General features: G+C 46.7%; 1 protein-coding gene across 1 annotated transcript in view; it reads right to left on the minus strand.

Moving 5' to 3' along the window:
- Positions 1-1,109: 1,109 nt before the first annotated feature.
- The window catches only part of GAP43 (growth associated protein 43), a 52,511-nt gene continuing 27,527 nt past the window's right edge, over positions 1,110-26,093 (minus strand). Inside the window, exons 2-3 of the mRNA XM_065675653.1 lie at positions 24,462-25,089; positions 1,110-1,857 (exon numbers count right to left, since the gene is read on the minus strand). Of these exons, the coding sequence (XP_065531725.1) occupies positions 1,769-1,857; positions 24,462-25,089 (717 nt within the window). The 3' untranslated portion in view covers positions 1,110-1,768. The remainder of the gene's footprint in view (positions 1,858-24,461; positions 25,090-26,093) is intronic.

Raw genomic sequence — 26,093 nt, forward strand, 5'->3', positions numbered from 1 at the left:
CAGCCACCAAGGGATGTTGGGGCTGTCAGCAGACCCATCTTTTTGGTGTTATACTGCTGTGAGGCCAATTTAGTGGTGGCCCTGCAGCATCATATGGCAATCCTTGCCAGTGCGGCCAGGAAACCATGGTGGGAAAGCACAGGATAATAATCCGGGCAGTGAAAGAGCAAAAAGCTTTCATAAAAGCCCAGTGATTATTGAATGCATTTTAGCTGTTCACCCTGGCAGCTCATAAACAGAGCAGCAGACCCCAATGGCTGTCAGTCCTCCATCAGGACAGGCTGGGGCTAATGGGTGTCCACTTGGCGTGCACCAGGGAACATCCTGCACCCCACGGAAAGCAGTAGCGGTGCTCTGTCCGCACCATGCTTTTAGCTGGCTACAGAGGAAGGCCATGAATGACAGCTAAGAGCCATGGCCTCTGGGTGAACCATCCCGGCTTTCTCCAGGGAGCAGGAATGAGGTATTTCTCAAAGTGCCATTGACCGGGTCTTACACTACCAGACCTTGTCCTGCCCACTACTGGCTATTTATTCAATGCATTGGCCCAATTTAGTATGCCAAACAGAACACTTTTTGAGGGCCATGCTATGCTATTCAACTTTAGCGCAACGGGGTGAGCATCAGCCTATCTGCCTCAGGTCCCTATCCCCTCATGGCCCTTAGTGCACCTTTTGGCAGGGGTTGGACCTTCAGCATGGACCAAAGCTGGTCCCTCTGCTGGCTCATCCTCCAAGGTCGCCATGGTTCTCCAAATCAGGGCTTAGAGGTCTCCTAGAAGGCTGCTTATTTAGTTCCTTCCTAAAACTGATTTTGCTACTTTCATTATTGTATCAGTTGATGCTAAGGCCTCACTCGAAATCCAAGCCCGCTTCCCTTAAAATTCCCTTCAGTAGTGCCAAGGGAGAGCGGTTGGTCACTGACCAATGGCCAAGGAGCACAGTGGGGCCACGCAGAAGTGGCCCACCAAAGCCTGCAGAGGCCAGCAGGGCGTACGGCAGCATAGAAATGCGACACGGTGGTGTTAATTCTCATTATTCTCATTTATTATCATTATTGTTCAGTTTGAAAAAGGAGCCTGGAGCCAAGCATTACGCTAGTTGGCACATTGCTTATTTTGTTGTTGTTCTAGTTCTGAAAACAAACTGGGGTTTTAGTATGATTTGGTTGGTTGGATTTGGTCTTTTTCGTTCATTCCATCGCATTGAAAAAGGAAGAAAAGGATTTTTTTATTCTTGGTTTTTCTTTTTTCCCCCCTCTTTTGTTTTAACTCACTCGGTAAAGTCTGGACTCCTCGGATGAACGGAACATTGCACACACACGCACACACACTTGGAGAAGAGAGGGAGAAGGAGAGGAAAGAGAGAAAGAGAGGGAGCGCTCGCGGTGGGCAGACAGACACACGCACGCGCCAGGTCAAGGAACTCTGATACAGTGCAAGAATTTTCCCAAAATGATTGGATCATCATTACCAAAAAACTCGCCATAACAACACCAAGGAACAAAGAAATGTTTAAGCCACACTGTTTGACTGGGACTTTTCCTGCCTTTTTTTTTTTTCTTTTTTTTTTCTTTTTTTTCTTTTTTCTCTTTTTTTCTTTAAATGTTTGCCACACAGAGAGAAAAAGGGTTTTCAGTGGGAATGGGAAAGGGATGGACAGGCTCACGGGTGTGAGCGGGAAGGGGGGAAGATCGAGATTGGGGTGGGAAGGAAGGATAGAGGATAGGGGGAGGGAGGGAGGGGCAATGGGGAGTCATTTCTTAATGTTCAGGCATTTTCTTGGTCCGCCTTGCTCTCTTCTTCTTTCACCTCTTCCTGCTGGGCACTTTCAGTAGGTTTGGTTTCTTCTACAGCATCTAGTGGGGAAAGAGATGGTCCAGGGTTAGTCAGCTGTGATCTAGAGCATCCTGCATGCCACACAGCCATTGCATGATGGACTGCATGGCTTCAGGCTTGCCTCTCCCCAGTTACCCATGTCTCAAAGTCCCTGGCGTTCCTGCTGCACAAAAGAACATGCCAGGGTTCAGCCCAGCAGGCGAGTGTGTGTCTCCCACAAAACCCCTCCAGCCCCACCAGAAAGCATGTGTAAGTGCCTAGCTCACTGCTGATGTGGCAAGCAACCACTATTCACTTCACCTGCTGCACTGATGAGGCTTTTCGCTAACCAGCTAGATCATACACCTCGTCACTGCACCCACTGACTGAGCCAGCCTCTGTTGAATTGTTGCCCTGAATTACCACTACGGATGCTCCCAGCCAAGACTTAAAGTGAAAGCTCTACACACACGTGAAGCTTTCAAGACCCAAAGGGAAAATGTTATAACCTGAAACTTGGACTTCTCTTACACTGAACAGACATCTAGAGAAATATCTCCAGCCTTCAAGAATGGGAGCCTTCATATGGGAGGCTGTCACATCTCTCCAGTTTTCTGGGCTCTCCTTCTGAAGGCAGGGGAAGTAATGAGTGTAATAACTGGAGGTTGGGTCTGTCTATCAGACACCTTGTTCTGGCACACTGTTCACATGCGGGTTTAAAATGAATGCTAGGAACAATCCCACAACAATGAATCAGACAGAGAATCAGAACCGGAGGGAAGGCAAATCCAAGGCAAATGAAAGGAGCAGCCCTCATGCTGGAGTGATCTTACTGCTGGGTTTATCCAGCCTGAGACACCATGTTCCCTGAATTGCAGCAGGATGGATTTGTCTTTGAGTTCCTGCTGACCAGCAATCATCATCTTTAGATCAGGGTACACTGGTCTATGCACTCTCTGGATTGCTTTTTGCAGAAGGCGATGGTTCAGCCAGGGCTGCAGGGCTTTAAGGTCGAATAATGCACAAGGGTCTTAGTGCACTGTAGTGGCTGGTCTGCTCCATCACCATCTCCCCCCATTTCTCACTGACATCCCCCTCCTGCACACAATGTAGGAGTGGGACTGACCACGGAGAGGCCAAGCAAGCAGCATCACTCCAGATTTGGGCTAAAGAAGAGGGGAAAGAAACAAGTGCTGAAGGGCTGGGTGGTGTGGGACAGACCACAAGATTGCTATGCCACATACCTCATTCACCATACCTCCATAGCATCGCTGTATCTCCAGTGGTCATTCAGAGAGGACTGTGGGGCCCTGGACAGTCCCTGGTGTCTCTGATGAGCTATCAGATTATATTACACCAGCAAATGAAACAGGCCAGGGACTGCTCTCCTGGCCCCAAGGCCAGCTGGCACCACACAGCTCATGTCCATATGGCTAAACCCTCTTACTCTCCAGAACAGGGTGGTGGTGTCTGGGGCAAAGCTAGTTGGTGTATTCAAAATCACACCATGGCCCATGCTGTCAGCTTAACAATACGGATGTTCGCAAGCCAGTGTTTAGTTTGTGAGGATTTAGTGTCCTCACTCCCAAGTTTAACTTAGTGAGAATGAGAACTGGGATGTGAAACTTTCCTTACTGACACCGTTTATGCATTTTGGCCTGGTCCATTCGATGCCATCAGATGGCAGACTTGTATTTCCTTCCAACACTGGCAGAAGATGATGCATTCCTGCTTCCTTCTCCCCCTCAACTCTTTAGCCTATCTTTTCAACATGCTCCCAGGCACCACTTCCATATGGATCACCTTTAAGATGTGTGCAACTTCCTGCTCTGAATCATCTTCATTAAAGGTTCTGCCTCCGGACCTTCAGATACTTCTTGTCCTAGTAAACTCCGACTGTTGATTTTCCTAAAGGAAAAAGTCTGTGGGAACACCCCTATGGCCTGAGCTCCCGCAGCTGCAGCCCCCTGCCAGCAAAAACATCTGTAGACTTTCTTTCCCTTGACACTGAATACCTAAACAGAATGCTCCTTTTGTGGCTGTATGGATGTATGAATGGACTCCTGTACAGCTACAGCCATGAACCAGACAAAACAGACTACTGATTACAATAGGATGCAAGTATCCTTGCAAGGCAAAAGCAGGCCAACTTGCCTAGTTTTGTTATTTTCCTGACTGACTTGATCACAGTCCACTGCGAAGGGAGAGGAGTCCTTTTAATCCTGCTCTTCTCCAATGCATTTATAGCAGGGGACACATTGAATTATGAAGCTGAGAGCAGAATCCCAATGCATGACCATCTTACCCGTATATTTGAGTCAAAACACTACTGTTAGCCAGCAGCAAAGCAGGCTATGCTATAATGCTCTGATATTGCTAGTAGGGCAGAATTTCTGCCTTCTTCTGCACATAAACGCAGAGCAAATGCAAGATGAATGAGAGAGCAACAAAGGAACTTCAGGAACACAACCCCTGCCATTATATTTAATTATGTTTAAAACTCGGTGTCTTCCTATTGAAAATATGAACAGATTTTAGCCGAGAGTCCCACAGCCTCCTCAGGACAGCACAACAGAAGGGCCTGTAATGCAGGGATAGACAAAGGGAGGTCCTGCATACCTGCTGTGATACTGACTGCCTTGGCTGACACATCCAAGCCTCTAAGTCACACAGATGCCCCCTCCCCGTTACATCACTACCTGAAAGCAGGGTCCAGCTCCTACAGTGGGCTCTTGACAGTTATCGTAGTGAGATGGGCAGGCAATCTGGTTGCACTCAAAGTGGGGGGGCTGGCAACCTCAGTGACATAGGGTTCATGCTGTTGATGTTTCCCGTGCCATTCCTGCTCTTAGGATAATCAGGCAGGCTGGAACACAATTTTCTGCCATCTTCTGTTCCCTGTTGGCTCACCACAGTGGCAAATCTAATTCCAGTCAGTGCCTGTGGCGCCTAGACATCCCTGGCTGGCAGAGGGACCCTCGCTGCCTGCATTGCTTCTCTCTGGGGAGCGGTTAGTGGGAGGCAGATAATTCTGCTTGAAGCAGCCCAGGGACTGCACTGATTTCTGCCATGGCGCGGCTGAAATAGCCTGGGCTGACTCTGAGGTCATGGAGCAGCAGAAAGGATTTAAAGTCACTTCATTACATATTCAAGTCAACAGAGAGGAATACAAACCAGCTGCTGGATACATGGCAAACTAGAGCAAATTTTCATGGCTGTGGATGTCCTGGATATAAAGAAGATACACACAAACCTTTCTGAATAGGAGTTATCACAGAAAATTCAGCCAGCCACTCTCCCGCTTTGCTCCTTGCATGGTGTGGAAGCAATAAGAGGAAATACTCTATGCACTGCTACACCCTGCTAAGCTATGTCATATTCCCTAGCAGCTTTAACAACATTTCATTGATCTTTGAGATGAGGGAAAAGAAAGCAGCCTGGTGTTATTGTACAGTAATGAACTTCACCAAGAAGTAATATCACAAAGCATAAAAAATTCAGCACAATAAATAAAGTTCAAGCTGTGGCACCGCTAAACCGCAGCAGTGAAAAGAGGATTCTCTCTGTGTGATGGGAGCGATGTAGCTGAACCCTACTGACATCAGGGCCAGGTTCTGATTCAGCAGGAGAGGTGAGACAGTTTCTGTGTCACTCAGTCGTCACCAGTTTGTTTGATACAGGCTATTTCTGCAGCGTGTTCTCTGGGGTTTTCTCCAGCCTAGTTTTCAGTGTCTCAGCAAAGGAGGGCAATGTATCCCTAGGGAGATGAGTAGATCATTATCCTGGGGATTCCATACATCAGACAAGATATTTCTGACATTGCTTTTTACCCAGCACTAGGCTTGATTTCCCCCTTTCTTGAACTCTTGCATCCGCTGGTTTGTAGTGGACAGATACAGTTATACAGACAGGACTGCACAGGCTTTGGCATTTAACATTCACTTTGCACTTTGTTGGAATAGGTGTGAAAAGGTTGAGGAACAAAAGCATCTCATCCTGGGTGGCCAAATTTCCACCTCTCCAAAGCTGCCTCCCTTGTGAACGTGGCAGCACAGTGAAATGTCCCCCTGCAAGATCAGAGCCCCCTGTGTGCACTTCCAATGGACAGAACAAGCAGGAGGGAGTGAATTATTGCTTAAGAGGGACCTGGACTGAGGCAGCACTGAAACGCACATGGAGAGAAGACAAAACAGGAAAGTTGGAGTGCAAGGACATCTCACCTAAGCAGAGATCTCTCCAGCTGATCTCTCACCCTCTGCTCCCTTTCTAAGTAGGGGGAATAAACATGGTCTTTCTAGGACTCTCAACCTGACCTATTTAAGTGCCTGCTATAGGACAAGAGGAGTTGCAGTATGGGAACACCTACATCTTTAGCGAGCCAAAGTGGAGACATCCACATTTGGTCTGGAGCATTCCAGCCACAGAGCAAAAGGAAGGGCCCAAACTCCCAGAATGAGAACACAGCCTATGCATGCACGGAGGAAACAGAACAGGAAGGGAGCTGGAACATGAAGCAAAAGAAGTTTGAGGAGGGGCCAAAATGAAATCTGTCTTGAAAGATAAGGTCAAATAACTAAAAGCCCCCAAACTCCCCCAAAACAAGACCAATAAGAAAACCCACCTAGTTTGTGCTTACAATCATCATCCTCACAGTTGTTTTAATGCACATCGGTTATTACTTGCACTGTTCCTGGTTATTCCAGACCTGTTGTCCCCCCGCCCCCCAGACACAGCCTGGAGATTTTAGTTCATTTTGCAGCTCTGCCTTTTGTTCCAGTCTTCTGAAATTCCTGCTGCAATCCAAATTATCCCATAGCATGGGATAATTCTGCCTAGGAGACAGGCATCTGTGAGCCAAACTGCTGCCATCTCACCTCAATCCAGCACATTGGATGGGGCAGCCTCAGACAAACCTTAAGCTGTGGCTGCAGGATTGCTAAAGCAATACATCTGCATGGTGGGAGAGGTTGAAGGATGTTTGCTTCCCAGCTGAAGAATCAGAGACGTGATTTGTACCTGCAGGTCTAACTGGTACTTGCTAAGGATCTGCCTTGCCCATGTAAGAGAAACGATATGGAAGTGAACTATAGATCCCTGCTGAAAGAGGGTCTTTAGAGGGCTCCTGCCCCTCAGCACTCCATTTATTTCCTGGAAAGGGTGAGACTCGTGTCTGTGAACCCTGCTGGGGAGCAAACACCTTGACCATATGCAGCTCTGGTTGTTGTGAAGCTGGAGCAGGCACGCAAGCAGCAGCCTTGCTGGATGGTGGTACTTCCAGCTGCCTTTGCCTATGCTGTGCTCTAATGGCTGAGCGTGCAGGCTCGTCTCCAAGGCTCTCCACTGCCCTACATTAGTGAAATTAGGTTGAGTGGATTTCCGGGTAAAACACTCCCTCTTGGGACCTGCCCAGCTCCCGTCTGACTTGCCAAGATTAATTAAATCAGAGCAGACATCAGCTTATGACCGCAGTGGCAGCAACCTCTCTGCTGATCATTTCTTTTGTGGCTGGTGGCTTGGGTTTTGTTTTCCTTTTTGTCTCTGTTCCACTGCAGATCTTTAAATTACCACGGCCGATGCCAAGAGAAGAGAAATTGCACAACACTGGGACTCTGCTACAGATGCAGGGATTTTGGTTTGCTGCGTTCCCACTGTTTGCATAATCATTGCTAATATTGCTTGTGCAGCTACAACTCTCCCATGCCTTCATGCTAAAGTATTGCCCACATAAAAAGCTGCTTTTTCTTTAGCATTTGTCATGCTCACTCCTTTCTCCCTCTGTCCTCTGCCAACTACAGCTTGGTCAGAGAAGGAACTGAAAACCTGGGCCTCATCTGGGTCTCCTCTTTGCTCCTAAATATTTATCTGGGTTTTCCTGCACTGTTACAAGCAGAGATCATCTGCCCCACAGATGACTTCATTTAGAGACATTGTTTGGAGGGTAAAGAGCACGGGAGGGTCCCATTTAAAATCCCTGACCTGAGACTCTCCTAGTTATAATGACATTTGGATCCAGATTTGGATCCAGGCTTCACAGCTTGATTCATCTGTCCCAATCCATCTGTCCTTCTAGGCAGCCAAAAGCCAGTTCCAAGCAGACGATGGTAGGTCTGAGACTGCTGAAATGAGATGCACTTCAGGTTCAGAGCTGTTGCTTACACAGTCCTCTTCCTGATCCAAGTTAGCCCATTGCAGTCTGCCCTATGACGCATCTTATGCAGTGCTAAAATCCTACGCCCTCCCCACTCGTTGCTTCTCAGAACTGGCAGATTTCTGCTGGCCCAGCAAAGCACTGAGAAATGAAGGATTTGGGTGTTTCAGGTGAGGGGCTGTGCTCGGTCCAGGGCACTCACTTGCATCAGCCTTCAGTCGCTACAAATCTGCATACCCTTGGCAAACCCTGCAACAGGGTGGTGGGGAGAGATGTCCCCACTGCAGGCAGCAGGCAGGAGGTCCAGGGAAGATGCCCGGTAACTACTGGGAAGAAGCAGGCAAAGAAGCCTGTTAAGGTGACAGTAAAAAGGTGGATACAGCCAAATGCATGGACGTTTGAGTCTCCTGTTCCTTGACTACCTCATCTTTGTTTCAGTGCCAACCTCAGCTGCTGTAGCAGAGAGGAAAAAAAGCAACTTCTGCCAATCCCATGGCTGGTGCCTTTGGTCCAAGATGAGCTGTGGTCCCTCTTACTGATCCTGCTAGCCCCTCAGAGGACAGCAAACCCCAGTTCTGTCACCCCAGCTACCTTTGCGCTTTGTCAAGCTGAAGAGCCAGTAGCTTAGGGATTTCTTCTCCCTCCCCTCCTGCCCCATGCCTTTCTTCGCCCAGCACCACCACAGAACTCCCTGCATCCTGCATCGGCATCCGCATGTGCAGCGGATGGAAAGGGAGGGAGTGGTGGGAGAGATGCTCAGGGTGCGTGGCGGTGGGGAGGGGGGAGACAGGCTGGTAGCTCCATTGCAAAGCATCTTTCACGGTGTCTAGACACCAGCTGCCGGGTTGCCAGGGAAACTCCCCAAGTTTGGCTGATGGGAGGGAGCAGTGAGGTCTCCAGAGAAATGGGAGTGTTGGAGGAAGAGGGTGGAGAGAGAAGAATGAGGATGTTTCTTGTGAAGGTGAGGTGTTAACCCTGTTACAGCTGCATTTGCAAAGAGTTTTGCTTCCTGCAGAATGGGAAACAAGCGGCTCTCCATCTTTCTTCCACTGCTGTTTCCTTCTCACACCTACAGATGCAGCCAGGCCTGAAGGCTGAGACAAATGGCATGCCAACTGCAGCTGGTCATTTATTGCTGCCTATTACCACCACTGTTGGCCCAGATTCCTGTGTACAGTACCTATAACTGGGCAATTGCAATCCACTTAGGGCTGGAAGAAGCCTAAATGGATTAGAGTGGTTAGGTTTTCAGACAGTGAGATCTCTAACAACGCCTCTCTCTTGGCCACCATCACTGCTACATGCAAATGCAGCTCAGGGAGGACAGGACACTCCCAACTGGCAGCAGTGTCATCTGTCATGGTGTTTCCACGGGGATGCTTTGTTGCACCAGAAAGTGGTGGGCTGTGTAGTCCAGTGGCCAAAAGGGAGGTAAAAGAGCCCCTCTGGGATGAGGATGCTTTGGAGGCAGATGTTTCGCACTGGTATTGAGTGGCCTCCTGCTAACCATGCCAAAGGTGCTGACCTCGACAGACTCCATGGTCTTTATAGCCAGGAAGCCTGAAGCAGAGAAATGGGAAGTGACTTGTGCAGGGTCTCCCCAGCCATGAGCTGGGGTCACAGCTGCTCTGATTCACAGTCAGTTGCTCACTCCCCTGCTGGAGCAGAAAGGTTCCCTTTGGGAGAGGCTCCAAGCACCAGCCTCTTCACCTCCCCATTGAGGGTGAACCAGAGTCAAAGACGCCTCTGCAGACACTCAGACCACACAGTTCTTCGTTGTCCACTGCTTGACTTTCCAGCAGGGCAGTGTACTGGTCTTTCTGGATACAATATCCAGGTTGTACTGGATATGTAAGATAAAACATGGATATAATATCCAGGCCATATCTTTATGATGAACCCTTTGTGAACATCAAAAGCTGTCTCCATTGTGACCTTCCCCAATTGTTACAGGAAGCCAGCAATGTATTTATCTGGTCTTTGTCACCACAACAATGGCCTAACTCACAATCATGGAGCGATTTTATTCTTGTGACACCCCAGTGAAGAAAGCGAGAGCTTTTAATCTGCATTTGAGATGTCATACTGAGCAAAGTATGAAGACCTGGGCTGTGGCACACAAAAGCCTGTGGTGTACCCAGGAGGATGAGTCGCCTTGGCTTTTCATTCCAGCATCTCAACCAGCCACTCTGCACACAGAAATGCCATGAAATCCAGCAATCTCCACAATACCTCATCCTCCTCCCCAACCACCACAGGTAGAAGAAAACCATTCATTTCATCACCCAAGAAAAACTTAAGAAGAAATACCCCACAAGTTGTTCCTAACTCTTCTCCCCTGCCCCTGTTGATTTCACATAGGTCCTGCAGACCAGAAAGGGTACTCTTTTAATTCATTAAATACCTTGTGATTCGAACAGCTTGAATATAGAGGTTTTTACTTGCTTCCAGCTGTGGAGTGTAACAGTTGGCAGCTGCTCTTGGCATATGCATTAGAAAACAGGAATTCTCCACCTCATGCAACAACATTCTTTTGTGTCACCCATCTTTTCCCATCTTTGCTGGGTTAAGTTATGGAAGATGGTTTAGAAACAGAGACCATTTGAGGGTACAGCAGAACAAGGCCTTTATAAGACACATCCATTTATTCTTTAGGCTCTTAAGGGTGAGGAGAAATCACAGGAAAGATAAGAAAAGATGGAAATACCCTGAGTAGATAATGTCGAGGAGAGAAAAATGCAGCCTTATTGAAGTGCTTGATAGTGATTCCTGTACAGCCAGGACATTTCTGGCAAAGTCATTAATTCAGGGAATGAAGCTTACAGCACTTTGGGAATGGAGGTTTGGGTTTGGAGAGGCCTGGCAGATGCACAGAGAATAGCACAGCAAGTGACAGAAGTCTGATGGACAGATCAGATCCTCAGAGGTCTGCCCATCTTCCAGCCTGGCAGTCGTGGTAGGATCAGTAGGGGGATAAACATGAATCCAAAGCCATGGCAGACTGCTGGCATTTACACACTGCTGATCCTGAAATACAGAGGGTTATGGAGCAGAAGGAAACATGCAGGGTGCTAGAACCTTTGGGTTCTCCATCTACAGCTCCCACTTCATCACACAGGACCAGCTCCGAGGCTCCTTGCACTGGCAAAGTTGGCCAGGGAAAAGAGGCCAGGGGAGGGAATCTTCCATAATTGCAGCAAAAAGGTGTAGGAATTCCATCAGTGCCTCCAGGATTGATGCACTGCTCCTCCTTTTGTACTCCTCCCCCTTCAGATGGTGGTGGCAGGAAAACAAATTGCTGCAGCCCTTACTACACACCTCCCTTCCCCCAGCCCAAAAGACATGTGCCATTCATAAGCTGCCTGACTGCTGGTCTCCATTATTAAAGCCTAGAAGGCTGATAAATTGGGGATTCATGGAGCCTGCAAGCCTCCAACAACCAGATTGCCATGGAAACCAGAGGCAGCCTCCATCTCCAGCAGAAATGATATTGATCTAGCTGAAGGCAGGGAATTACAATCAAGGAGGAGATATAAAATGTCTCTTTCCCTTTCTCTTTTCCATCCTCCTGTTTTGTGCTTAAATGGAGGAGAAATTTCATTTAGAGAACATTTGTTTCTGTCTATCATCATGGACCACGGCCCTGCAAATTGGATGCTAAACTAAATCAAGCGCCTGTTGTCAGGCCTTCCACAGCCATCTTGTTGATAACTGTCCCCAGCAGTTACAACATCACCACCACCAGCTCTTTGCATCAAAGATACTACTAATATTTCCCATATGCACAGCTGGGGAGCACACACGTAGATCCCAATGTGTTTTGTGCAAAGTGAGCACTGAAACACAGCTGCTGCTCCATAGGAAGCAGGTCAGGCTTAATGCTGTACCCACTGAAGCTGTGGGTGCCTCTGCTTTTTGTTTCAACAGGAGGAGGTCATCACACAGCCCTTATGATAGCACAGACATAAGGAAGAGGCATTTTGAGCTATGAATGCTTGTGGGGAAATGCCCACAACGTGGACTGGCATTGATGGTGCAAAGCAGCCCTGCCCGAAGTCCCTTTTTTGGGACTGCTTAATCACAGCCCCCTGAGGGATAGAAAGATCAGGAGTTACAGCACCCATCCTGCAGAATGGAGTGGGCAGCTGCATACTTTCCCCAGTTCATTCTGCAAAGGCCAGATCCTTCTTGGTCTGCCACAGCATCCCTTGGGTACCATGCCTAAGGGCTGGCGATGAAAGGCGCAGCTTGACTTAAGGTGTGAGGTCTGACTGCACAGTCACCCATTCCACCCCAAGAAACCTCTGTGATCAGAGCTGTGGTGATGTTTACCCAGTAAGGCTCAGCCCTTAGGAAAAGGAGGGCATAGGAGAGCTCTGCTTTAGAGAGCTGAGGTGCATAGTGGGAAGGAAGGAGGGAGCTGCACGGAAACCCCTTCATTAGTGCTCTTGTTGCCAATGGCAATCTTCCCTGTGAAAGTAATTCTGATTTTGATTCAAATCTGGGATTTGATTATGTATTAATTTATTAAACCCCAAACGTCTCCCAGCTTTGGAGGCACTTCCCAATTCAATCAGTTAGGCAATGATTTTGGCCTTGACATGAGAGCACCAGGCAGGTTAGCTGCAAATGCTGGGGAGACCTCATAGAGGTGCAGCAAAGCAGTACCATGCCCTATGCAGAGATGCCATGTCATGGGGGCATGCGGCCACGTTGCATCCCCTAACACCCTGGAGCAGCAGGTATACAGCCGGGTTCTCAATGGCAGAGTCAAAACTCCTCAGTACTGCCCATTATGGTGGAAAATAATACCTTTATGGGGTGCTGAGAGAGACCTTTGCTGAGGTAGCCTACAGGTTGCCATGAGAGGTGGTGAATGCTCCATCCCTGGAGACATTCAAGGCCAGGCTGGATGTGGTTCTGGGCACCCTGATCTAGAGGAAGATGTCCCTGCTCATTGCAGGGGGTTGGACTAGATGAGCTCTGAAGGTCCCTTCCAACCCAAACTGTTCTGTGATTATTTGACAATGGCTGTAACAGAAGAGAGCCTTATCTAAGGCATGAACCCACCAGGCTTGAGCTGCCTCGCAATTGCACTGCAGCATAGGAAGTGGCACTGCACCATTTCGTGCTCATGTGGTCTCCCTTGGTGCTCCAGCTGACTTTGTTATCAAGGTCCTTGGCTTGGGTCTTGCCTGCTGGTTGCGGAGCAATGTCATAAGATATCCACATGAATGAACATGTCCCTCTTACTCTTCCTCTCCTGCTGGAGCTGTTCCACTTCCATAAATCATTAAATATGCATTGGGCCAGAGGAAAACATTGACTCTGTAGACCGGCAGTGAGGGCACTCATCTGGAACGGGGGAGACCAAACTCCACATTCCAGCTCCAGCAAGCAATAAATGATTCATACAAAGTGGAACAGCTTCAGCAGGAGGGATCAGGGGAGACTTTGTCCAGCAGCCCAGTGGTTTGCTTGCAAAGCTCATTGGATTTCAGCTTCCTAGGGTAAGGCATGGGCTCATTTTGTCTTCCGTCTCATTCAGGGACTACCTGACCCTCATGTGCTAACTGCTCTAAAAGCTGGCAAAGGTTTCTCTTACTACTTTAATGTACAAACCCCATCATTGCTGGTACTGGTACATCATGTTTGGGTTTGACAAATTAAAAGACTCTTTAATGAAAAAGAGAGTTTCCCAGAAATATTCCAGCTGAGCAGGACTCAAAGCCCTCTATGGAGGTGGCTTGAACTGCAGCTAGGCTGGACTCCTCTGGTAGAAACATGTGTCTGTGTTTTGCTAGAAATGAGGACAAGAAGTAGTTGCATGCTACATCAGTTAGGAAGAGCTGGAATTTTCTCACTGATGTGAAAATCAATGACTCTATCCATCTTTCTCAGTCATTTTGCTTCAGTCATGAAGAAGGCTTCTAGCTTAAGGCACAAAGAAAGGTTTTCTGTCTCATTTTGTGTCTATTGAGTGCAGCGAACAGTGCTGGCTTAGTATCTCTTGAGACCAAGCTCTGCTATTCAGTCAGAGAAGTGATGCTGCTCAGCAGCAGTGATGTGCATTTTCTCCCCCTGCCTTCCTGCTGGACTTCAGGTGTGTTTGGGAGAGGCTGTGTCATGGACAACAGGTCAAGTTCAGTCCCAGTGCCTGGCACCTTATTTGGCCACACTGGTAGGTCTTTTCATCCCCAAAGATAAGCCTAAAGGCACATGCCAAAACAGTTTAGACTACGGAAGGATGGCTCAAAACCCCACCAGTCCTATTGACTTGCAAACCTGCAGCACACTGCATGTCGCAGAATCATAGAATCATAGAATCATGGAATGGTTTGGGTTGGAAGGGACTTTAAAGCTCATATGGTTCCAACCCCCTGCCATGGGCAGGGACACTTTCCACTAGACCAGGTTGCTCCAAGCCCCTGTGTCCAACCTGGCCTTGAACACCACCAGGGATGGGGCAGCCACAGCTTCTCTGGGCACCCTGTGCAAGTGCCTCAGCACCCTCACAGTGAAGAGCTTCTTCCTGATGTCTGATCTATATCTGTACCCTGAGACAGATGTAGGACTGAGGTGTGATACCAGGTCAGGAGATGTAGGTGACAGTCATGCCTGCTCACTGATTGGCAATAAAGAGTTTACTTCCTTTCCCTCTGTTTTCATTGTCTGAATTCCCTGCGTACGAGCATGCAGACAAAGGGCCAGACAGAATTGTTGCAGGTGTCAATTGTAGCAGCCCTACTGAAGATAACCTCAGAGCAGCCCTCTGATCAGACCCTGTGAATGAGGCAGATTTCCGTCACTTCTGACCACAAAGGAAAGCAAAAGACCAATATTACAATATTGCACTGAGTCTCTCCCAGGGGAAGAAACATACAGACAATTTGTGAGCAGGTCAAAGATGAGGACCACAGACCTCTTCAACTGACACATCTTTCTGAAGTACAGCAGGGCAGGCTCCAGCCCATGGCTTGGTCTCCTGTGGCATAGCCCTTGTTTCAGCGCTGTTGACTGAAGATTACTCTGAATTGCTTATGACACGGACGCTGAAATCACAGGTGAAATCCTAGCCTTACAAAAATTGGTGAGGCTTACGTTTCAGCTAAAGGGCAAGAGTTGCCTCCAAGCTGACTGGAAAAGAGGGGAGGAAGAAGGGGAACTTGGAAGAGAAATTCTGGAATAGGTAACACAGGATGTCTAAGGTGGAATAAATACCCTTTCATATCTAAGCATCCCCCACACTCAGTTAGGGGATGGGGTCTTATCTAAAATCTTAGTGTTTATGGAGTTAGTCCACATGAACTTGCATTCACACCTCCCTCTTAAAAGCCTGTGTCATTTCCAAATCAATAGGTGCCCAAAGCTTTCAAGAACAAAGCAAAGGGGTTTTTAAAAGTACGTTCCACCACCCCAACTTTAAAATGCTTTTACTTCATTCCATGATCCATCTCTTCAAATGGTTATCCAGTGGGGTCTTTGAATCATCTTTCACAGCTGCTAAGATGGTTCTGCCAAAGCCAGCAGCACTGGGGAACGCTCCTGCAGGCTGGTCACAGCTCTCGCTCCTGCCCTCCCATCCCTTTCCCTGTACATGCAATGCTTTATTGTTTTTATGCTTTTATGGTTCTGCAGCACTCCACTTTAGCCTTGGGATTTGGATGCTCTTCCAAATGTCAGAGAGATTTTCTTCTTCATTAAGCCCCGTAGGTTACAGGTAATGTCCGGTTATCATTACTAACATTCCCAATTACTGTGCTTTGCTGAAGGAAGATGGAGAGGTTGAATAGTGTCTTCCACCTTCTGCTATCTTTCATAATGAAAAGAGGACTCATTTGCTATTGCCTCAAGATACAGCTGGAAAGCGTGTGGTCCTTTGAACAATGGGTAATTGGGACCTTATGACCTTTATCTAAGACTTATTTACATGAAGCCTTGAGTCTCACTTTTCTTGTGATTAGGAGAAAAGCATTTTCCTTTACATCTCTGGACTCTGTCCAGGTTTCCATACCTCTTCTCCTGACTACCCTGCAACCCTACACAGGGCAGGCTGCCAGGACCTCAGCTGAGATTTCAGCTCAGTTCTAGTGTCCCATGCTGAACATGATGTAGCTAAAGACACAGGGAGAAAAAAGGAACACTTCCACAGATCACATTCACATTTAGAATCATAGAATGGTTTGGGTTGGAAAGGACCTTAAGATCATCCAGTTCCAATCCCCTGCCATGGGCAGGGACACCTCACACTTGACCATATTGACCAAGGCTCTGCCCAACCTGGCCTTAAACACTGCCATGATATATATATATATACACACACACATATATATGTATATGTATATATTTGGTGATGATAAAGGCAAGGGTCTTTACATGGTACAGACCTAAGGGGTATGCAAATGGAGCCCTTAGCAAGGAGTACAGAACTAGGATGAAAGTCACAGTTCTGGTAAACTGCAAAACCAGACCAGACTCCCCTTCAGAGAACAGCTAAGCACACAACAGCAACACTCTCCATTGTTCAGTTTCCCCCATACATTATTCTCAAGTGTATCCTCTACTTTCTGCCTGAAAGACAGTCAATGCCAGCAGAGAGGAAAGCTAAGGAATGAGGGAGCCCTCCTTTAAGCCAAGCTTGCAGCATGAATGTAGTCATGAGAAATAAATTGACACTGTTCCAACTGGGCTTGTGCAAGTTGGTCTTTCACAGGTCTATTGGAGGTCCAGAACTGGAGGTGGAACCTACCCCACAGAGCTGATGCTTGCCTTGTAAGCCTCCTGTCACTGCTTATGTTTTCTTTAATTCTCTTAGCCACTGCCAGTCTCATAAACGATCATACATCTGAATAAGGTATTTGTGCAGTGCCTTTACAAAGAGGAGAACTTCCAACTCCACAATGGACCTGGATGCCACTGCAGTCATCAGTGCTTCTTGGGTAGCTGTTTTCAGAAGGCAAAGATGTTTGTATGCATAAGGACTGGGTTGAGGAGCAAAACAGAAGAAATACTGCCTTTCTGGAAATGCATGTACAGCCTTTTCTGGGCTAATGTGTACAGTGTTTGTCACCCCATCTGATAAAGGACATTTGAAGATTTAAAAGGCATGCAGGCAAAAGTTACAGATGCTAAAAAGCATGGGAACCATTTCATATAAAAAGCAATTGAAAGTATTGCTTGTGTTTTCTCCAGGAAAGAGATGATCACCAAGGGCTACTGTACGATGCCCTCTGTGAATACGTTTATCCTATATGAGGCTATATACAATAATCAGTGGCATAAAGTAGGGCTATCAGAAGCTTTTGCTCTTTCTGCAACATAACACAAGTACAGAAAGATACTTAAGGCAATCGTGGCCAATTCATTGCTGAACTTTCTGACCATTCTACAGTTGGTTGGAGCTGCGGAAGCTGTTGACAGTCAGTCGGATATTGTGCACTTATATATATATATGTCATATAAAGCCACAGTTACAATTAGCATTAAAAGAAATAATACATCATGCTTTTAACTGTTAAACTAAATCCTAAGACAGGGATGAGTCCTGGTAGAGAAGCAGTTTACCTCAGATCTGCCCATAGCAGTATTTGGTGCTATCCACTGCGAGAAGTACAATAAATGGATGTTAGGTCTGACTCAGATTGGCAATTTCTGTGCTCCTCTACTAGTTACTTGCATGGACCCTTGGGAGTACAACTTCACCTTGCCAAAGTCCATGGAGCTGTTGCAGAGATTGGAAGTGATCACTGCAGTGCCGCTGATAATCCAGTATTAATTCACCTATTATACAGCTCTTGAAGAATGTCTAACTAATCTGATTTTGCTGACCTGGTGAACTTTCCCAATCCCTTCCTTCAGCACATGGCAGTCATCTGTACCAGAGAGTCAGCACTGCTGCCTTCAAAGTACTGCTCTTTGGAGCTGTAAATCCCAGCTGATACTCTGCAAGCTTATGTCTACCTGAGAAGTTCAGCCTATTTGATCCTAGTGTAAAGAGATGACACTGGGGGTGGTGAAGAACATAGCTACAGCAAACAGCTGCCACTTAAACTTCATTGTCTGCCTATTCGGTCCCCTGGTCTGCTATGTGAGCCCTTCTCAGCAGAAGATTTGGTTATCATTTATGGCAGAAAGCCTTCCTTCCATATGGGAATTTGGGTGAAGATGATCTGAGTGCACCTGCAGTGGGCCACTATGGAAAATATTGTAACAAGGAGACAGTGATTTTAAGCAAAATCTAGGTGAAGTTTAACCATCAGTATTTGATGTAGAGAGCTGTGTGTTAGCATGAGTGACCACTGTACAACATGAGCACGTACCATGACATTAGTATGCATGGCCTTAAGCAACACCTGTATGTACTGCATGTGAGAGCTCACTCCTATGGAGATGTGTCAGACTAATGCTCTCGGCGAACCACAGTATATCTGTTATTGTACAGGTTCAAGACTGATAGCTTTGTGCAGCTGGAAGAATAATATAAAGATATGAAGAAGAGTGATTCCTGACAACTCCCCATCAACAGGAACCCTGTGCAACGTGCTATGATCAATGAAGAGGGGACAGTTGGTACTGCAGCAGCCGTGGCTCCCAGCATTAGAAGGGATGAAAGATTGCTGTCATCTCTCCTATCATTTCCATCCTTTATAATATAACCAGTTAACCAGCCTTGAGTGTCCATGAGTTTCTTACTGAAATCCCCTAAGAACTGGTACCTCCTTGGTGCAAACCAGTGGTTAACCTGCTCTCCTCAAAAGGCCTTTTCCAGAGTCAGTAAATCATTGGTAAATATGCTTAGTGCCACCTAAGAGTTCATCAAAAGAGGTCAGATTCTGCTCCACCACTAGCCCACTAGTGCAGTTCCCAACTATATGGGGCAAACTGCGTCACATTAGAAAATAGCAGTCCTGAGGCACACATGGGGCCAGAGACAGTATTTCACCGCAACAGAGGAAGAAATCCTGCACCTGCAGCAGGTAATGTGTAGGTTTCCTATTCTCTGGAAAACTGTGACATTCCACTTTCCTCCCTCTGCCCCTCACATGCAAAGCAGTCTGTGAAATACACACGCAGTGCCTACGCCCATAGAATCATAGAATGGTTTGGGTTGGAAGGGACCTTAAAGATCTGGTTTCAAACTCCCTTCCACAGGCAGGGACACCTTCCACTAGACCAGGTTGCTCAAAGACCAGTACAACCTGGCTGATGCTGGTAAGGTAAGGTGATAAGTTTACCTTACCTAGGTGAGTTGCTAGTCACAATGGTCTTTGGATATAAAACACTTGGACTCAGACATGAGGATCCCATTCCCTTGTAGACACAAGGCAAAGATTAAAAATTTCAGAGCAACTGAGGACAGAGCACACACTTTGACACTTTTCAGCACGTTGCAGGTAACCTAAATCGCACTCATAGTCTTACTTTGTTACTGGAGTAGTACTACAGACAGGAAACTGCTGGCACGCTTGCTTAGAGTTGTTCCCTCTGGGGCAGTCATGGGAAGAGCACTGTATTTGCATTGCTTTCCTCAGCTGCCAGGTGTAGCAGTAGAGATAAGCTCTCATGAAGCAGGGATGCCAGTGAGGATGCTCTGCCTCACGCCAGCTACCCATGGGCCAAGGCTAAAATGCCACTTACACAACCACAATCCTCTTGCAGAGTGCAGGCTGTACCGTCTGGCTGGTACCTGACAATAGACAGTCTCCCTTTCCAAATCCTTATACAGCCAGTGCTCCCTAGGTGCAGCAAGTATTGTCCTTCCATCAATAGGCTGATTGAACTGAAAACAAAGAGCTGATTCAACTCTAAGCCATAGAAAAGGATCCATAGGGACTTGCTCCCTCTGAGGAAGCAAAGAGAAGATGGTGCCTTCCAGTGCTCCTCGCTTGCAGCATACAGGGCCCTGGGGGAACTGCCGGCCGGCTTACATGCAAAGCAATTGTCATCTGGCTGATTTTTCATTTCATCTGTGAAACTGCTCCATTGTAAAGCTATTTCGTCAAGTGGAAGAAAGCATTCCTCATTTCCCAACAAAAGAAGATCCATTTGTTTCCTTAGGCACAATTTACTCTTTCACATTTCTGGGCTTTGTTGTATTCTTACCTGACAATCTGAGAGTGCTTTTGATGTGAGAGCCAACCAAATTTGGAGGTGAGACTCGATAACCTGGGAAAGTACAAAGAGAATCTAACACTGTGTGACATTCACCTCCTCTCCTGCCCATAACGCACACAGTAGCCCATCTTCTATAGTCTTCAGTGCTGGATGCCAATCTCACTTCAAAGCCACACTAATGTAGGCTCTTTACAGTGACTTTGATGGAGACTCTCCGGATTTAAGCCAATGCAGTCTAGCTTGGAATAAATCGCACCTCCTCATCCATATGTAACGTACAAATTCCCTCCTGCCACTTTTGAATTTTGTCCTGTTGAGCAGGTCGGCATCTAAAGGAGCCTCTCTGAGCAGAATACCAACACCTAAGAGGCAAAAGCTAGATCGTAACAAGAAACCCTATAAACCTAAGTCTTGGCGAGGATGCCCAGATAAAAGAACGCTTTTTTGGCATAAGTCACCCAAAAGATGTGAAAAGAATGAAGAGATTTTCCTTCTTACATCAATCCCTCATTGCCACTGAAGAAAGCCCACTTCAGAATCCATATCCTTATCCCATCTACTTCTTGATACATCAAGGATGGCTTAGAATCTGCCCTACTGTACAACTGGGAATGCCTGAGGTTCCAGATCAACTAATACTGCAATACTAATACTGTAATATCCTAAGATATTACCAACAGACAGGTATAGTGTGTGGAACTGAACAACAAGGAGAGCTGACGGCTGTCAGGGGAATTAGCAACTGGTATAAAGAATCAACCAGCCTCTCCCCAGCTCCATAAACATTAAATATTGAGCATTAAAAATCATGCATTTCTCTATCTGGTTAGTAATTCCTTTCCCTTCTTCTTTTCTTTTTCATCCCACCCTTAGATGAATCATAGAATCATAGAATAGTTAGGGTTGGAAAGGACCTCAAGATCATCTAGTTCCAACCCCCCTGCCATGGACAGGGTCACCTCACACTAAACCATCCCACACAAGGCTTCATCCAACCTGGCCTTGAACACTGCCAGGGATGGAGCACTCATAACCTCCCTGGGCAACCCATTCCAGTGCCTCACCACCCTAACAGGAAAGAATTTCCTCCTTATACCCAATTGAAACTTCCCCTGTTTAAGTTTTAACCCGATACCCCTTGTCCTGTCACTACAGTCCCTGACGAAGAGTCCCTCCCCAGCATCCCTATAGATGAAGGCAAGAATCTCTTCTGGATAGAAATGAAATGCCCTTTTGCTTATATTTGCACCAAAGATACCCATGGCTAACACCATAGAGCCATTGTAGTAAATGCAAGGCAGGTGAACATCGCTGCACGCAAGTAAGAGGGCTAGCACGCCTCATGGGTGTAGCAGCCAAGCATGCCATGGCAATCAGCCAACCCATGACACTAGATGGGAGCCAATTTGATTTATTTTTGGCAGCCTGACACCGCATACTACTGTGCCAGTCTTCGATCACAGGAACCATAAGAGGTGACCTTTGAAAGCCAAGGGGACTGATGGAGCTGAAAGAGGATCTGCCCCCAGGCTGGAGGAGTACTGGAATGGCATATGCTTGGTAGCCCTCCCTCTTCTATGGATGACCACTGTGGTCATACCAGTAACCACCAGTGCTGTGTTTCGACTGGAAGAAGGGTCAAGACATGGCAAATGTCTTTAAGTCTATGGGAAGAGTAACTACCAAAAGAGAAACAGAGACATTTAAAGAGATGAGAGGAAGCAATAGGATTAAGATAGGAAAAAGACAAGAAAGGCTTTCTGTCAGGAAATATTTCCTCTCTTTGGGAATTTCTGTACTGGGATGATGCTCTATTGTGAGATATTCTTTGAGGAGAAAGCAGCTTCTTACTATTCTGGACATTGTGCTATGTGTTCTGCAAAGTGTATTGCAGAACACAACCCAGCATCCTCAGATGGACAAGAAGGCCTGTTCAATCTTTTTTGCATTCCTTTCTTGGATGGCTCTGGGGGCACCTACCCAGCTGTCTGAGTTTGTGATTGGAAGGCTGATAGGAAAAAAATCTATATTCATTAACATTTTAAAGAGACTATCAGTTTGACTGTGGCCACACACTTGCCATGTTTGCTTTCTGCAAACATTGGCAAGCTTGAATATCCCTGCATGCATATTGGATAAGTATAAAGAGATGCACATCCTGGTCTTGAACACTCAAACAATCACTGAAAACTCATTTTAAAATATATATTTGATTGCAGACTTTCCAACTTAACTCTGTTGGCCAGATATTTACATAAGTAACAGTATCATGTGCAAATGCATATGAAATCATGCATTTAAATAGCCACTTCAAATGATGTGGCCATGAATGGTCAGCCACTTCAGATGATTTTAAAGCCAACAAGAGCATGGGGAAAATACCTGCAAATAATTTAGAATACTGCACAGAACTAAACCATTCTTTGATGACTGGTGACTCAAACGAGGTAACATTAAGCAAATGAAATAGGCTGCTACTATGAATTTCCTACCTCTATCCATTAGAGCACATTAACCTGAATAAAAATAGAATGTTAATTCAAAGCAGAATCACTATTCCTGTTTAGGAATATGGCATCCCAGGTCTGAAATAAGAGTTAATTATCACTCATTATCCTGTTCACAGAGAACCCCAAAGCACTGATTCACTCTGTCCTATTTTTGCCATTGATGTTTATACCTTTGCCCAAGTAGAAAAACAATGCAAGTAGAGCATGCAACATGCCAAATTAGATTTCACAAATCACATGACATTTATTTTGCCACTCAACTCATCATACAAAGAAAGAACAAAGGGCTGGAGATCTGGACAGCAAAAAGCCAACTTGGACAATGCAACTCTGAGGCTTATCTCTAGAAATGTTTACATGAATGGAGGTAAAACCAGTAACTCTTTGTTACTGTGTACATTCAGTTCAGACTCATGCTCTTGAAGGCTGCTCCCTTTGTCCATATATTAAATCATACATGTTCTACATGAGCTCCTTTCGTAGTACTTATCTGCCCTTTTGGATACCTGTTCTTTCTTATCTGTCCACTTTGTTGAGCAGGAACAGAGTTGCCTGAAGTCCTGAATTAGCTATGAAGCTTAGAGAGTGGGAATTATCATTTGTGGGAAAAAAGTGGTGGACCAAATGAAATGATGGAGAAACACCAGTAAGTGCAAGATTGGATGCTAGGGCTCTGTAACATTTACATCAGGCTGTTTAGGAATATCAAGGTGATATATCCCATTTTTACCCCAACAAGCTAATAAATGGAAGAATGACCTATACAGCTGAATGTCTTGTGAATGTGGAGGCCAGTTATGCTTGACACTGCCTCTGCACATGTGGTGCCTATCTCTGATGTTATTATGTTGTTTACCTTGTCTTTCTTTGATAACATAAGGAAAGTAGAGAACAAGTGCAAAAGTATCCTCAAGTCTTTGATGCATTTTCTACCCAGCTCAGTATCACAATTCAAAACGAGCTCTTTCTGGTTTGTAAACACTATGCCTCTGTCAAAAATGTTCACTTTTGCCTCTCAAAACTTTCCACCTCTTCCCAGGGGAACTAGTTAAGCAGCGTTGCACTCAGGGAAGAACAAAGAATTGAAAACATCTCCTAGAGTGACTGTTTGCGCCTAATGTTCTCTTCTGTCCTCACTCACTGAGCTGTCGGAGCCTTTAATCTTCCCTTTCCCTAACTTATACTCTTACTATGAGGGTCTGACCCAGCTGACAGGTCTAAAACCTTCATGCAACTATGGCTGTAATGGGCTGCTCCAAGTGCAGAGGCTAGAAGTATTTGTGTGGATGGAATTATAAGCAATGCTGATAACATGTTCCTGACTAAGATGTGGTTTGCCAGGAATCTCATCCATTCACAAGAAGATGGGAAAAAGACCCTTCTTGACCATCCCACCAGCAAAACTAAACAGCCTCTTGCAGTATGAGAACTGTCTTGTGAGATTTCAGCTCAAGTTGGCAGCCCCGGTGAGCAGGTATCCGCTTGGCCTGTTTTGTTGCCCCACTGCAGCTGTCTGTGCTAGTGTGACTGGGAAGGTTCATCAACCTCTTTAGCATATGAAGAGTTTGGGGAACACTCCCAGGCTCCTCCAAGCTTCCCTGACACTCTCTGGCCACCAGAGCAAAAAGAGCTGCATAGCTCCTCCGCCTAGAGGAACAGAAGCCTTGAGAGGAGGAGCAGTGTTTCCAAAAGATACCCAGAAGCAGGGAAGAGCGTGTTAAGAACATGCAACTCCCTCCACCCCTAAAGCCCAGCAATTCCCTTGATAAGATTCCCTTGTTAACCCTTAGCCAACCTCAGAAGCATCCCAAAGAGATTAAGGGAGGTATCCATTTGTGAAGATCCCCATTCCCTAAGCGAGACATCCACTCACCTGTCTTCTCTTCGGTTTGGCTGCTCTCCACTGTCTCCATTTGGGGTTGCGCTGTTGCCTTGGCAGTAGCATCCTCTGCGGCAGGGGTGGTGGTGGTGGCAGTGGTGTCAGCAGCAGGCACGTCGGCTTGTTTAGGCTCCTCTTTGTCTTGGGCTTCATCAGCCTTCAAGGACGGCGAGTTATCAGTGGAAGCTTTAGTGGCACTTTCCGTTTCGGCAGTGGCAGCAGCGGGCTTCTCCTCGGAGGAGGCAGCAGGAGTGGCAGCCTGCGGGGCTGGCTGCTCCGAGCCCGTGTCGGCGGCTCCATCCCCTTTTTTCTCCTCCGCTGGCACACTGCTGTCTTTGCTGCCCTCCTCCACCTGGGCACTGTCAGCGGTGGCAGCTTCTGGGGCAGTGGGAGCCTTGGTCTCTTTGTTCTCGGACGCTCCATCGGCAGAGCCTTCCTCCTTCTTGTCAGCGGCATCAGTCTCGGATGCTGGAGCATCTCCCTTCTTCTCCCCCTTGAGCTTTTTCCTCGTTATGTGTCCACGGAAGCTGGCCTGGATTTTGGTGGCTGCCTTATGAGCTTTATCTTCTGGTTTGATGCCATCTTGTTCGATCTTTTGGTCCCCGTCCTCATTTTTTTCAACCTTTGAAGAAGAACAAGGGAGGAGAGCAGAGGAGAAAACAGGGAGATGAGTTAAGGTTTCTCCAGATGCAGCTCAGGCTCTGGTTTTACGAGGAATGTTCCACCTTCCCCTCCTGCTACCAGTGACACATTTCAAAGCAGCCTTCCATTTGGTATGGGTTTGAAGCCAAGTGGCTCTAACTCCATCCTAGGGCTGGACAGACACAGGGGGGTTGTAAAAGGAATATAAAGCACTTCATCATCTCTGCCAGCAATGCTGAGAGCACCTTGGCTGTGTGGAAAGGCTTGTACCAGCTCCCTTGTCTCTATCCCCATGATTTATTTTCCCATCCATTTTGAAATACACTGATTTTTTTATCCCCTACTCATTTACAAAACACTCTCCCAAAGGGAATTCCCATGGTCCTTCCAAATCAAGTTTGATGTGCCTTCAAGTCTTTGTTTCTCTTTAATGGCACCTTGTTTTGCAGGTGTGTGACTCCAATGACAGCAAGTGTTTTGTCCTTTATAGCTTTTTGGCTCGAGATTGCCAACAGAAACTAGTATTGCTGCCTGCCCCACTGCAGTTGCGTGCTGTCAGACATACACACATATTCACAGCATATATTCCTCACAAATACCCTGCCTTGCAAGCACTCCAAGCATTTCACTCCCTGCTCATGGTTTCAATGAGGGAATAATAGGCAGATGGGTATCAGTGTTCCCAATCTCAGCAGACGATTACTATTTCTCTATTGAGGGAATTCAGCCTCGCAACAAAGAACAGGCATTCCCCATGTTTTTTAAACATAAGCCACGCATTAGAGTCTTAAATAAGACCAAAGCAGAGCCTGTTCCTCATGCTGGTCTGCTGCAGGTAGACAAATCTCAGCTTGCAAACCCCCACTGAATCTACAAGATATACTATGCTTCACCCCAGTAATTTAGCAGCCCTTGGGCAAGCAACAGTTCAGCTGCATATTGACAGAAGGACACTGTTCTATAAATGTTCCCACTGGGAAGCAT

This window comes from Lathamus discolor, chromosome 4, assembly GCF_037157495.1.
Source record: "Lathamus discolor isolate bLatDis1 chromosome 4, bLatDis1.hap1, whole genome shotgun sequence".
Classification (NCBI taxonomy): Eukaryota; Metazoa; Chordata; class Aves; order Psittaciformes; family Psittacidae; genus Lathamus; species Lathamus discolor.